At 38.9% G+C, this 15,653-nt stretch overlaps 1 protein-coding gene across 4 annotated transcripts in view; it reads right to left on the bottom strand.

Moving 5' to 3' along the window:
• The window catches only part of LOC126248550 (AP-3 complex subunit sigma-1), a 110,351-nt gene that overhangs the window by 52,671 nt on the left and 42,027 nt on the right, over window positions 1-15,653 (bottom strand). For all 4 annotated transcript variants that reach the window (XR_007545505.1, XM_049949624.1, XM_049949627.1 and 1 more), the window contains exon 2: window positions 9,403-9,494. Coding sequence is in view for 3 of the 4 variants with exons in the window: in XM_049949624.1 (XP_049805581.1) it covers window positions 9,403-9,494 (92 nt within the window). In the remaining variant the exon portion in view is untranslated. The remainder of the gene's footprint in view (window positions 1-9,402; window positions 9,495-15,653) is intronic.

Genomic DNA, 15,653 nt, shown 5'->3' with positions numbered 1-15,653 from the left:
AACAGTGGCGTTTTGTAGCACATGTGCTTCGGGATGGTTTTCTCAACTTATCACCAATACCGTGGACTTATAGATCTGTGTTGTGTGTGTTCCCTATGTGTCTATGCTATTAGCGCCAGTTTTGTGTAGTGTCACATTGTGTGGCACCACATTCTGCAATTATCCTTAATTTATGAGCATGAGTGTAAATTACTGAACTATTGATGTGCAAGAACAGCCTAGTTCTACTGAACATAGATGATATTCTCTCACTGATTTTCTACATGCCCAATCTAGTCAATTGGCACAATCGTACTGTGTAGCCCACACCTCTGCGTCAGAATGTAAGAAGAAAAAAATGTAGCAAAGTCAGAGTTATAGTGATTTAATTGGATTACCAGTGCTGCTTTGTGAATGCATGTTGTCTACAAACAGCATATTTTGTGAGTGATAGACCGAGAATCATCAGGTCAAATTAACGAAGAAAACGGCAACCAGTTGATTTAATGAATTAACCTTCATTATCCAAATCCACAAAATAGACAACACTAACAAGTACCAATTCTACAACTATTCTCTGCACAGTAAAGTAGTGATAAAATCTGCCTTGGGAGTCACCATTATTACTTTAGCACCTATTCATCATTTGCATATAGGGCTTATGCTTGGGTATTATTTGCCATTATATGAAAGTACAATGTATAAATAGGCAGAAGTTATTTTCTAATGAGGTTTTAAAAGCAAATTGCAAAACCTGAACAGTAGTGTTCATAATTGGATTTAAACGAATGAAAAATCAGTTTCAGTCATCACCAAGTTGGTTTTAGATGGTTTATTTCCAAATGAGGTCAGAAAGCTTCTACGTAAAGGTTTTGTGACTATGAAGATGTTTTCTTTTTTTCTTTTCTTTTTTTCATGCAAGAAATATTCTTCAGCTTGTTATTTGCAATTTTCTTCCACATTCAACCTCCAACAGGTAGTAGCAATGCCAGAATGGAGAAGATTCTCCCTATAAATAAGGACAATAGTCAAAAACTAAAGTGACAGACAAACACTGTGTGTCACTCCAGAGATATAACTGCCATATCATCGACCATAAAAAAAACAGACATTGGTTTCCACTGCACTGCTTTCCTCCACTACAAAAGAGTCCTGGAACTGTAAATTCTGCTACCAAGTCCAACAAATTTTCCCGATTTCTTTCCTTTTTTTGTAAATTGCTTACACTATAGCAGAAAAAGCATATTACAATTTCTCAAAAAAATACAATTCATTTGTATTTCTGAAGGATACAGTCCTGTGTACAGTGGAGAATACCTGAATACCTGATGTACTTGTATCTGTATTCAGTATAAGCCATTAATGGATGGTACGAAAACATAATAATTTAGGAAATGCTCTCCCTAACTCTACTGTCATGATCTTTACAAAAGTTGCCTGTGAGAGGTGTTGTTTATGTTATCTTCACAATACTACACTGATGATGATGGCTGGTTGATTGATTTGGGGGAAGGAACCAAACACCGAGGTCATCAGTCCCATGAGATTTGGGGAGTATGGGGAAGGAAGTTGGCCGTGCTCTTTCACAGAAACCATTCCAGCATTTTCTGCAAGTGATTTAAGGAAACCACGGGAAACCTACATCAAGTTGGTCAGACGTGGGTATGAACTGTCAACCTCCCAAACGCGAGTCCAGTGTGCTAACCACTGCGCCATCTTGCTCGGTACTATGCTAATGAGCCCAAAAATTTTGACCATATGCTTTATAGTTCGTTTGTCCATCTTTGGAACAAAATAATTTTCACAATACTACACTGATGAGCTAAAACATTATGACCACCTGCTTAATAGCTAGTTTGTCCATCTTTGGAACAAAATACATCACCGATTCTGCACATCAGGGATCCGAAAGTTTGTTGGTAGGTTTGTGGAGGTATGTGGCATTAAATGTCTACACACAGATCATGTAATTCGCGTAAATAAAGGGCCACTGAACTGCGTATGCGATGACAGTCCTCGGTTGTGCCCCATATGGGTTCCAGAGAATTTACATCAAGTGAATTTGGTTGCTAAGACATCAATGAGCATTCACTATAACGCTCCTCAAACCACTGTAGCACGGTTCTGGCTCAGAGACATGGACAATTTTACTGCCACTGTCATAAAGGGAGACACCAAGCATGATGAGATGCAGGTGGTTCACTGATGTAAGTGTGTCTTAGATTACTACCACAGGTCCCACCTAAGCACAGGAGAATGTCTCCCATAGCATAAAATTGTTCCCACCAGTCTGTGTCCATGACACACTTCACGTTTCTATCCACTGTTCAGCTCAATTATGGCATTTGTGGAGATGACCATCAACCTAGTGTAGCAAAAATGTGATTCCCCAAAAAGCCGGCAGGTTTCCATTGATCAACGGCTGAATCCCAATGGTCCTGTGCCCACTGCAACAGTAACTGACGATGTCGTTGGGTCAACGTGAACATATGGGGGTGGTCAGCTGCAAAGCTCCACATTCAACACTGCATGATGAACGGTGTGCTCTGAAACACTTGTTCATTCACCAGCACTGCACTCTTTCGACAAAATAAGACAAATCACTATCCATCCTAGTTTACAGAGCAGATAAGCTTCCAAACTGCACATTCTGTGTAGGGTCATGGACGTCCAACCATTTAGCACCTTGTGGTAGATTCACTGCCTTTCTACCTCTTTTCAGAGATGCTCATGACAGTAGCACATGAACATTCGACCAGCTTTCGTTGTTTTTGAGATACTGATTCACAGGCTCTGCGTAACAATAACCTGTCCTTTGTGAAAGTCACTGATCTCAATGGATTTCCTATTTGCAACACATATCTTCACTAGGGTGATCCACCATCTGTTATTGTGTCACATGCATGCAACACCACGAGGTAGCACCCAACATTGTGGTGCACAGTGGTCATAATGCTTTGGCTTATGAGTGATACTTGCTTCAGTGATCTTTGATCAACTGCTCCAAAACGAGGCAAAAATTCAGACGTGCATTAAATATGCAAGCTTCTAAGAATCAAGAATAGCTTCAGGTTCAGTGACCTTGTGACACCCATGTTAATAATTGTTTTACATTTCTGCAAATATTTACACCCAAGTCTTACATATTTAAATCTGCATGAAAGACAACACAAGATAGTGTTTTTTATACAAAGCTGTTAGTTACAACTCAAATTGCAACTAAAAATATGAACACTACAATGAGAAATATTAAAAGTTCCTAACACACCACCAGTAAACCAACCGTCACCTTCCTTTCGCAAACTGTCACCTTTCCACACAATGGACTAGAATACCTCTAACACATCGCAAACTGATCTGTTTATTAAAACATAATACTAATCAGATGCTTTGATGAAAATATACAATACTAATCAGATGCTTTGATGAAAATATACATAACTATACATAACTACACAGCCTCTCTCTCTCTCTCTCTCTCTCTCTCTAGTGTAGGCAATAGTTTGAGATCCTCTGATGAACATTCACCAGTCAATACACAGAGCATAATCAGATCTTGTAAAAGGAAACAAACTTTGAATCTGCACATTTTAACAGTGCAGTGCCAAAGCCTTCACAATAAAGCCCTGAATTTAATAACCTCCATGGAAACTGTGGTGCTTAAATCGTATTCGGAAATGAGAGATGAATGAAACCCAAAATAGAAAGCTCATGAGCAATAAAAAAAGAGTGGAAATGTTGTTTATGTTGATCTCTATTCCAATTTTCTGTACAGGCTCCAGAACTCTCAGAACCGAGGTGATGCAAAACTTTTTTTTTGATGTGGGTATTTGGGAGGAAGCTATATGTCGTCTGACTCTCCTGGAATGTACTCTCTGGGAATTTCAATAGTAAACCTCTCCACGATGCACAACACTTCTCTCATGGCATCTGTCATTGGATTTTGTTGAGCATCTCTGTAACACTCTCATGCTGAATAAGTGAGCCCGTGATGAAACTTGCCACTGTTTACTGGTCTTTTCTATCTCTTCTATTAATTCTACATGGTACGAGTCCCTGACTGAAGAGCAACACTCAAGAATCAGACAAACATGTTTTGTAAGTCACTTCTTTCATGGATGCTATTTCATTAAGATTCTTCCTATGGATCTTGTAAGACCTAATTTTGACCTATTTTGTATCTCTATCAATATTTCTTTGTCAACTGTCGTATTGCTTATGTATAATTTTGTATCTGTTATGGAAATTCTTCCACTATGTGTATATGTTTCAGTTATGTGAAACTTTTGAATGATGTTGTTTAAATTATGCTTGTGGATTTAAATAACTAATGAAATGATTGTTATATAATGTACTATAAATGACTTGGTCCATAATTAGGGAATGTAAGGTCAAATGTAAAATATGTGGGGAAGCTGCACAGTTATGAAAGAAGCCTGACAGAGTGGAAAAGGTGTCGCTGGCGCACAAGTAGCTTCCTCGTCCTATGTGACAGGTAAGGAGCCTGGGCTGAGCAGAGCTGTGGTTAACACCTTGCTAGCAGTAGCGGATCATTGTGGCTCATATTCCTGGAATTTTGATGCCAGAAGATCTAAGGACAGTATTTATGGGCATTGGATGCTGCATTTGGTGATACCATTATCATGGCATGGTTTCTGGCCCTATTAAAGTATAATTCCGACACCAAGAAGACATGTAACAGGCCAACAGTATTGCTATGATTGTATCGCCGCCAGGTTAATAGCCAATGCAAATTGCACCACCAGTGGCAAAAGCATTCCCCTAAATTGTGGACCACGTATTTGTGAAATTTGGTTGATTTTAATAATAATTGTGGTGTTGCTAAAAACTCTATCTTACACCTGTGACTATCGCAAATCACAAACCAGGACAGGAATCCTATCCTAGTGAATTTAATTCAGAGTGCCCTAATTTATTATGAGAAAGTGGTTAAACTTTAATATATTGTTGTGTTATTTGCACAGCCAGTTATAATTTTGAGTAGGCCAAAAGACTGTTTATGAAAGCACATTTGTTATTTGAAGAGTTATAGTTTGTTGTGCTTTACTGAACTAGTAATTAATGATAAGAATACTTACCATTTGTCATACATACTGGTGTAGTTTTGTTAATGAGCATGGTTCTTCAAACCACGAAAGTTCAAGGGTGCTTATGTGTTAGGCTAGTTAGTTAATGAAGCAATGCAAAGGCTCCTTCATAGCCAGTGCAGTTAGATTTTCATTCTGTTTAGTTGCTTCAATGCGAGTTTAAGAAATAACAATTTACTGTTTTTTTCTATTCTAATGCAAGTTGGTTAATACACAGGCATAGATACCCCTGTACTAAGCAAAGAAGTAACGGAGTACAATCATTAACATCATTTCATGCTTTTTCCTGTACAGTATTGCCACTAGTTTCATGTGTGTTGGTAATTGGCTTTGTAAACTGTTGCACCTAGTTCATTTAAGGTACGTATTGTTGAGAGGCATGTTGATGTTTACTATCCCATTGGTCATCTGTTTATCTGACTTACTAGTCAGTAGCACATTTATCTGCAAAGTTAGGTTATTGTGAACAGATATAAGGAAAGCATCTAATGGTTGCTTTTGTGCTGGGCGAATGTCTGTTCCTGACCCACCGTTTACTATTGTTTATACTCTGCTGGAGTGTTTCGGAAACAATTCTCAGTTTGATTGTTCTGTTTCCATTAGGTTATTTCACGGTCAACTATTCAAAAATTCCTCGCAGAGGTATAACGTTAGCATCGATTTCTATTTAAGGTGGTCAGTGGTAGTGTTAGAATCTCAGTCTGACATCTGCTTTCCCTACTATTTGTTTTATGTGGTCATTCCACCTAATGTCATTCTGGATTGTTGCTCCTAGGTATTTTACAGTAGATACTGTTTCCAGAAACGTGTCATGAATAGTGTAGTTGTACAATTAGTTACATTTATTTAGTTTAGGATCAACAGTGTGTCCCTGCATTCATCATTCCTGTGCAGGCCCTCCTATATATCGCTAATGTCTTCTGGTGCTGCTACCTTCTTACAGACAATTGCATCATCTGGGAACAGCCCTTCAGAGCTACCGACATTTTCTACTACATCATTTGCATATACTGTAAACAGTGATTGTCTTATCATACATCCCTGAGATTTTCCTGAAATTACCTTTATGTCTTTTGAGTTTTTCTCGCCTTTAGATCTTTTGAGTTTGTTCTGTTAACAGCAAAGTCTCAAATCTGGTTCTATACTCAACAAGATTTTGTGTTCGCCCCCCCCCCCCCCCCCTCCAGTAAATGGCAGTGCAGTACCGCATCAAATGCCTTCCAGAAGTTGAGGATCATGGCATCAACCTGAATGCCGAAGTCTACTGTGTTGTGAATCTGATGGAGGAACAGTGAGATCAAAGTTTAGCGATATCTCCATTCGCAGAATCCAAGTTGATTTTTATGGGGAAGCCTTTCATTCTTCTCCAAAATCGTCATAAAACATGAGCATAAGACATGTTCCATCATTCTACAACAGACAGACGACAGTAACATAGGCCTATAATTATATGCACCTGTCGCATGACCCTTCTTGAAAATAGGAATGACCTGTACTTTTTTCCAGTCACTGGGTAGCCTTCGTTGTTCCAATGAACTGAATACTGCCAGAAGAGGAGCAAGTTCTTTCACATAATCTGTCTAGAATTTTACAGATATATCATCTGGTCCAGATGCCTTTCCCCTGTTAGGCGACTGAATCCCTGTCTCTGGTGCCAGTTTTGACCACATGGCTCTCCCATTGTATACCTGACAAGCTGAAATCTCCCACTATTACAAGGTCATGATCAGGACACTTATTCACAAAACTTCACAAGTTCTCTCTGAAGCACTCTACCACTAAAGTTCTTGACACATGCTGTCTACAAAAGCATCGAATTATTTTTGACCCATCTCTGATACATAACTTCATGCAAATTAATTTACATTTGGGACCCTTGATAACCTCATTAGATATTATTGATTTTTTACTGCAATAAAGACATCCCCACTAAAGCTAATGAATCAATCAAGACTGCTAGTAGAGATTTTATGCTAAAAAAAGCATATAAACAGTTGTTATCAACCCACTTAGATAATGAATATGCATAATTTAGTTCCAATATGATGGACATAGAGGACTTAATGGCAAAATTTTAACGGTTTATAAACAGCATTCTGGAGAATTACGTGCTGAATAAGTGGATTAAGGACAGAAAAGACCCACTATGTAAGAATAACAAAATTCATAAAATGCTGAGGACACACAGATTGTTGCATTTTCAGTTCAAAAAAGAATGTGGAACTATAGACTGGCAAAAATTAATAGAAATTCATGCATCTATAAACAGATTGATGGGCAAAGCATACAACTTCCACTGTTATTCCTTACCAAAAGACCTTGCCGAGAACCTGAGAAAATTCTGGTACTACATAAAATCACTCAACGGATTGAAGGCTTCTATTCACTCACTCATCATCCAGTCTGGTGTGGCTTTAGAAGACAGAAAAAGGAGAGCTGTAGTTTTAAAAAAAAATGGCTCTGAGCACTATGGGACTTAACATCTACGGTCATCAGTCCCCTAGAACTTAGAACTACTTAAACCTAAGGACATCACACAACACCCAGCCATCACGAGGCAGAGAAAATCCCTGACCCCGCCGGGAATCGAATCCGGGAACCCGGGCGTGGGAAGTGAGAACGCTACCGCACGACCACGGGATGCGGGCTGGAGTTTTAAATTTCACGTTTAAAAACTCATTCATGCAAGAAGATCGTACAGACATTCCACTGATCTACCACTGCACGGACTACTGTGACGAGGACATCCCTGAAGTTGAGAAGAAATTGGAAGAGTTGAACACAATTATGTCACCAGTTCTGGATGGAACCCCAATTCAGTTTTACAGATAGTACATTCAGCACTGGTCCATTATTTAGCTTGCATTTATTGCAAATATCTTGCCCAGTGCAAAGCCCAAACTGACTGGAAAAAAGTGCAAGTGACTCCTATACATAAGAATGATAAAAGAATGGACCCACAAAATTACAGGCCAACGGCCTTAACATCAACCTGCTGCACAATTCTTGAGTGTGCCGTAAGTTTGTATACAATAAGTTTCCATATTGACAGATTTTTGGAAAGCGTTTGACATGGTGCACCACTGCACACTGTTAATGAAGGTATGAGCATACAGAACAGTTCCCAGATATGCAAGTGGCTCAAAGACTTCTCAAGTAATAGAACACAGTCTGTTGTCCTGCACAGCAAGTGTTATTCAGAGAGAAGGGTATCATCTGGAGTGCCCCAGGCAAGTGTGGACCTACCGACCTACCGACCTACCTACCTACCGACCTACCTACCTACCTACCTACCTACCTACCTACCGACCTACCTACCTACCGACCTACCTACCTACCTACCTACCTACCTACCTACCCCTCTCTCTCTCTCTCTCTCTCTCTCTCTCTCTCTCACTCTCTCACACACACACACACACACACACACACACACACACACACACACACACACACACAAATGATCTGATTGGATAGGGTCAGCAGAAAGCTGTGGCTGTTTGCTCATGATGCTGTAGTGTAAGGGCAAGAAGTGTCATTGTTTAGTGACAGTAGTTACAGGATGATTTGGGAAATTTTTATTTAGTGTGATGAATGCCAGCTTGCTTTAAATGGAGAAAAATGTAAGTTAATGAAGATGAGTAGGAAAAATAATTCTGAAATGATTGATAACCATATCTGTGCTGAAATGCTTGACATAGTCACATCGATTACATATCTATGTGTAACACTGCAAAGTGATGGAACAAGCACATAAGGTCAACAGTAGGTACGGCGAATGGTCAACTTTAGTTTATTGGGAGAATTCTAGGAAACTGTAGCTCATCTGTAAAGGAGATCACATAAATAACACTAGTGTGACCTCTTGGGTTAAAGGACACTGACAATTCAGACACATGCTTCTAGATTTGTTACTGGTAGGTTCAATCAACAAGTGTGTATTAACAGAGCTGTTTCATGAAATCAAACGGGAATACCTGGAGGGAAGACATTATTTTTGGAAAACAATACTGAGAATATTTAGAGAACTTGCATTTGCTGCTGACTGCAGTAGATTCTACTGCTGACAACACACATTTAGTGGCGACAAGATAATAGAAATTAGGGACTGTACTGTAGCATATAGACAGCAATTTTTCCCTGGCTCCATTTGAAAGTGGAACAGGAAAGGGAATGACTAATAGTGGTACAAGGTACCTTCTGGAATGCACTGTATGGTGGCTTGCACAGGAGGTATGTATAAATATACAAAATATAAACAATTAGGACCAATATCATGCACAGTTAAACACTTCATTCTGAATATTGTATAACATACCTTCCACCTTCCAAAAAGTTGCAAACATTATCGTCTCTTTTAGAAACCAACTGGAAGGTCTCCTTTATAATTTGTTGCTGCATGTCCTCTGTCTGTAAAAAATAATCTAAAATGAGAGACTATACTTAGTTTTTGCAGAATTATGAATAACAGAAGACCAACAATCATATGCTTAATGCACACAAAAAAGCAACAGAGGGCACATGATCACTACCTTGCAAACAAACAAAAATCTACATTTTGTCAATGAACCACAGCTGGAATTGATAAATTCACACAAATATCTGAATAGAACAGTTTGTTGGGGTATGAAATGGAATTATTACACAGGCCCAATTATAGATAAAGCAGGTGACTTCGGTCCATAGGGAAATGTAATCAGTCTACGAAGGAGCTTATGAAACATTTTTGTGACCCAACCTAGAATATTGGTCCAGTGTAACTAACAAGAGACACTGAAGGTGTTCGAAGAAGGGCACAGCACAAATGGTCACACATCTGTTTGACCCATGGGAGAGCCTCATGGACATCCCAAAGAACTGAACTGACAAAACTGATAAACAGAAAGTACCCCCTGAAAGCCTACATAGGAATTTTCAAGAACCAATGTTAAGTGATTAATCTGGGAACACACTAAAATCTCTTATTTATCATTTCCATAGGGATAACAAAGACCAAATTTGACTACCTGCACTGTGTATAGAGGCATTTAAGCAATCATTCTTCCTGCATGCCATATGTGACTGGAACGGGAAAAGGCCATAATAACTGGTACAATGGGAAGCACCCTCTGTCATGCACTTCATAGGACTTCGGATGTTTTTATATGCTTTCCCTAGTGCTTTCTGTAACTACTCCCTCCACCTGGAAACCTGTAACATTAGATTCACAGGACAAGAACCACTTTTCCATTGTTCAGCAGCAAAGGTTTTGTGCGACTTATGCCACTGATGACTCTCCTATGCGTTCATGTACATGTGCATAATCCACTTTATAGTATATGGTGGAGGGTACTTTTGGCACTACTATCCTTTACACCTTTCTCCAATCCACTTACTTATGAGCTGTAATTTCTCTGATTTTCCCACAAGGTCATTTCCCAAGACATATGTGGAACAAAATAAGAAGTGGCCTTATCCTTCTTGGAACATACACTTTTGAAATATCAACAGTAAGCACTCTGTGATGCATATCTCTCTTGCAGCACCTGCCACTGTAGTTTGTTGAACATCTCTAACACTAACTAAATGATCCCATGATGAAACGTACCACTCTTCATTGGATATTCCTTACATCTTCTTTTAATTCAACTCAGTAAGTGATGATGAGCACTAGCCAGAAACTGGTGACTGAATTACACTTCCTTAAAATTCTCTTAATGAATCTCAATCTGGTATCTGCTTTTCCTACTATTTGTTTTATGTTGTTATTCCACTTTAGGTCATTCCAAACAGTTATTCTTACGTATTTTATAGTAGTTACTGTTTGCAATGCTGTATCACCAATCGTGAAATCATACAACAGTGCATCTCTTCTTCTATTTATGCAAAACACACGAGATTGATTTACATTCACAGTCAACTGCCAGTCCCTGCACCAACTATTGATCTACAGCAGGTATTTCTGCATTTTGCTTAAGTCTTCTAGCATTTTAAAACATTCCTACAGACAACAGCATCTTCCATAAATAGCTTCACACAACCTCCGACATCATCTACTATATCGTGAATATTAATTGTAAACAGCAATTGTCCTACACCACACCTCTGAGGTACTTGCAAAATTACCTTTCATCAGTTGATTTTGTTCTGTTAAGAATGACACGTAGGGTTCCAACTGAAAGTCAGTCCTGAATCCACGGTATTGTCTATGGTGCTCGCGATCTCATGGACAAACAAAGTGAGCAGAGAGTCACTAGATCTGTGTTTGTGGAACTCTGTTAATTTTTACAGACGTGATTTTCACTCTCCAGAAACATCATATTGCATTATGTGCAACAATCTAATACCATTCTTTAAAATGGTAACAACCTGTGATTTTTCCAAACATTTGGTATGCTTTATTGCTCTGGTGACCTACAATAAACTAATGCTAGATGGGTAGCATGCTCTTTCGCGTGTTCTGTGTAGAACTTAACAGGTATCTCATCCAGTCCACTGTTGAGCAATTTTAGTTAGTTTCTATGCTGTGTTCTCTCATCTCAATATCTGCCATTATTAGGCTTACCACATTTTTTACTAGACATGACCCTTTTCAGAAATGGTGTTTGTGTCTAGCAATGTGGTATTTAAATGTAATCTCTTCAACAGCGAACTCCAGTTCACTATTATTCCCATCTCTGGCTTTAAAAAATTTCGTGTTTGTTGAGGCAGTAGCATTAATAGCACCCATATGTTTAGCTGTTTTCACGTGGTCTTCAGTATCACTCTCTCCCCTATGTGCAACAGAAATTTCTCCAGAACACAGTGTGCAATAAACACTGCTACCATTGTCATTACACAATTTCAAAAGTTTGAATTGCTGTTGCAAGTTAACATTAAACACACTTTCTTTTGCTCACTGCTAAATGATGAGACAAAAGAGAATTCAGAGAAAATGTGTAAATGAGTTACTACACATGTGAAAAAGACAAACATGTTGCCCCTGTTGTGTTGCCAAATGAGTACAAAGTTGTGGCAGAACCGTTATCCAAGCCTCCTTATCAATGTCAATGCTTGCTCTACAGCTAGCTGACAACAGAACCACATCTACTCGTCATTACCAATTTTGTCCAGATGTAAGGTATAAGCAGAGCCTGCCCAGAAATGAAAGTAATGGAAGCAGGAGCTCCAGTTGGCCAAGCACTACAAAAAGCATTTTTTTGTGGAGGGCTGGGTAGGGTATAAGCCATTTATGTTACTGTAGTTTCCAAGAAGCAGTTGGTTCACTGGAAAGAGTACAGAATGGTAATCTGAGGTTCACAGGGTCAAGTACTTCCAACAAAACACATTTATTTTTTTAATTTCAATTTTTTCATTGCTTACACTACAAAAAAATTAAATAATGCTCAATATATTGTATTCATTAATAATTTTATAAAGGGCAAGAAAACAAAACGCAAAGTAAAATTTGAGCTTGCATATACATTTCCGGGAAGAGACTGCAGGCATACCAAAGAACTTTGTGTATAAAATTAGATATCTTTATTATTTTACATGTGACCATTTACACTTGGTATGGTCATATTTATCAAACAGGAGGATCAGTAATTTTCTCAGTGTCTGTGCCGGAAATCTATTGTTCGCATGTAGCTGCCAAGTATTGCTCAAATGTGAAAATTAAACTAATTGAACATGAAGTCCTGTGTGGTTTAATTACAATCTCTTCTTGGAAATTTATTTTCAAAGTTCACGTGGACAAATCAAGTGCAATCCTTTCTTGCAAATTTATTTGCAATCTTAAATTTTGTTTTGTCTTAGATTTTCAGCCTTTTACAAAATATTAATACCGTATTTACTCGAATCTAAGCCGCACGTTTTTTCCGGTTTTTGTAATCCAAAAAACCTCTTGCGTCTTACAATCGAGTGCAAAGTAAGCGGACGTTTTGAAAAATGTTGGAAGTTGCTGCCACAACTAACTTCTGCCGTCTAAAATATGTAGCGCTACACAGGCATGCTTTGCAGGCATACAGATAAATACTGGCGCCAAAACCTCTGCGCCAGTAAAAAAATTTAAAAAACAAGTGGAAGACGAGCTTTTTTCTCTGCCCCGAGTTTCGACCACTGCATTTTCATACATTGTCCAACAAAGTAAATACAAATTCCGTATTGTTCATCTTCGAATGTAGCAGCATGTCAATGTACTACGAAAATCCGACGGCGACTGGCAAGACTGTTTGGGATGTTTGTCAATATGGCCAACTCTACGTTCTGAATTTTTTCCTCCCTGTGAGAAGAGATGGTTGCTAATAGGAACTTTTATGAATTGTGAATCACATGCAGTATTCTCTTCACCATAAGAATAATACGAATATAAACATTTTGCCATGCATTCTTTCATGTTTGCTGCTATCTCATTTAAATCCTGTCTGCCTAATAAACTACGAAACAAACTAGTGTGAGACAACAGCAAACGCGGAAGAATACATATATCATGTCATGTTTATATTCGTATTATTCTTATGCCTAATAGTGATACAGTCAGAAATGAATGACTAGATTTTTAAATCTAAGATGACTAATTTCTTTGCAGAATGTAATGTACAGAAGAGGCGTCAGCAAAGATTTTGAAACGGAGAAAAATTTTAGCTAAACTCTCGTTCAGAACATCTTCTATCATACGCAGTCTATTATTTGGTTCTTGTTGATCATTATCAAAAAAGCAGCAGTGTAAGTAACAACAAATAGCAGTCTATTGTTTCGCTAATGAGACAATTCCTCTCTTTTTTTTTTTATTGTAAGCGGCGGTAGGGCACACAAAAGCAAGCCATGTCGCGAGTGGCGACAGGTCGTAAACACACATCATCAGAATGCGACAATGCATGACACAGTACAGTAATGCATTTTCAGCTAGAGTGACGTAAACACCCATAAGAAAGAGAACGGCACTTATCAGATCAAAGAAAAATAAGCAATAGATTCAAACCAGACGAAGCTCGTGAAAAAGGAAGGGTACCCGTATAAATACGGACGGAGCGCCTGACGCATAGCAATGGCTGCCTGGTAAACTTAACTGCGGCTTACGACTCGAACCAAACTACTGTAGCTGTATCTTCATTCATTCGACCTAAATTGTGTCTCGTATTACAATGAAGCACCTTTGTTTCGATCTGGAGGAGCGGCCTAAAACTTTTCTCTTCCCTTGAATTTCGAGTCTCAAATTTCAGGTGCGGTTTAGATTCGGGAATTTTTTTTTCCCCCCCCTTGATTTCGAGTCGCATTTTTCAGGTGCGGCTTAGATTCGAGTAAATACGGTAAATTCAATATATTGAGTATTATTTAGGTCTATTAGTGTGAGTAATGTCTAAAGTGACAGTAAAAAATAAATTATTTCTGTTTAAGGGCTTGACCACACAACCCTTGGAGCACCATTCTGTGCTCTTTCCACTGCACCAACTATTGCCTGGAAACAAGGGTAACATAATGGCTCATGCCCCCACACCAAAAATGCCTACCCCCCCCCCCTCCCCCAAAACACTTGCCTACCTGGAGCTCCCAATTCTGTACTTTCATTTCTGGCCAAGCCCTGCATCTAACACAAATTTAGAAAAGGTCCATGATGGCAAGTAGGTGATGGCCCCTTCTGAGTTCTCCTGACTGATCCATTCTGCTATTACTACTTCTGTACTGACAACACGATATTCCCCACCTCCTTTTATACTGGCAGGTCCACCTGTCATGACATTTAGTGGTCAGTTCCACTTTCTGTAGGAGTGTAAATAGCAGTAAACGACAGTCCAGTAGAAAGACTGCTTTCCACAAATAATAAATTGGCAGTACGAGTAATTCACAGATTATATTCCAGCATACAGCAAACAAAATTACAACCGTAATATCAACACTAACAGAAAAAATTGTAACACCAAAAAATAATCAATGTAGAGCTTCTGTCTAGAGTTTTGTCTAGGTAACACATTTAAATGATTAAGATTGCAAGATCACATGTTAATGTAAGCACGTGATAAGTCATTGTGAATGTGAAATGTCGGTACAACATTAATAACAAGTTTGACCACCAAAATGTTGAATGCAAGCATGTATACAGGCGTGAGTGTATTGTTTCGTACAGGTGCCGGATGTCAGTTTGTGGGAGAGAGTTCCATGCCTGTTGCACTTGGTCAGTCACTACAGGAATAGTAAAAAGCTGTTTTTATGTGACAATGGAGGTGTCATCTGATGATATCCCATATGTGCTCGACTACAGACAGATCAGGTGACTGAGCAGACCAAGGCAATTTGTCGACACTGTAAAGCATGTTGGGTTACAACATGCTGTATTTGGTCAAGTGTTACCCCGTTGGAAAAAAACTCCCTGGAATGCTGTTCATTGCTGCTGCATCACAACAGATCGACTCACCAGATTTACACAAAAATTTGGAGTCACGGTGCATGGGATAACAACAACAGTGCTCCTTCTGTCATACAAAATCGCACCACAGACCTAACCCCAGGTGTAGCACAGAGACAGGTTGGTTGCACACCCTCAACTGGCCTCTGCCTAACCAAATCCCTGGCACTGAGGCAGAGCCAGCTTTCATCAGAAAAGCCAATAGA

Source organism: Schistocerca nitens, chromosome 3 (assembly GCF_023898315.1).
Source record: "Schistocerca nitens isolate TAMUIC-IGC-003100 chromosome 3, iqSchNite1.1, whole genome shotgun sequence".
NCBI classification, from domain to species: domain Eukaryota; kingdom Metazoa; phylum Arthropoda; class Insecta; order Orthoptera; family Acrididae; genus Schistocerca; species Schistocerca nitens.
Note: the sequence above shows the minus strand (reverse complement) of the source record. Positions and strands in the feature narration are given on the sequence as shown.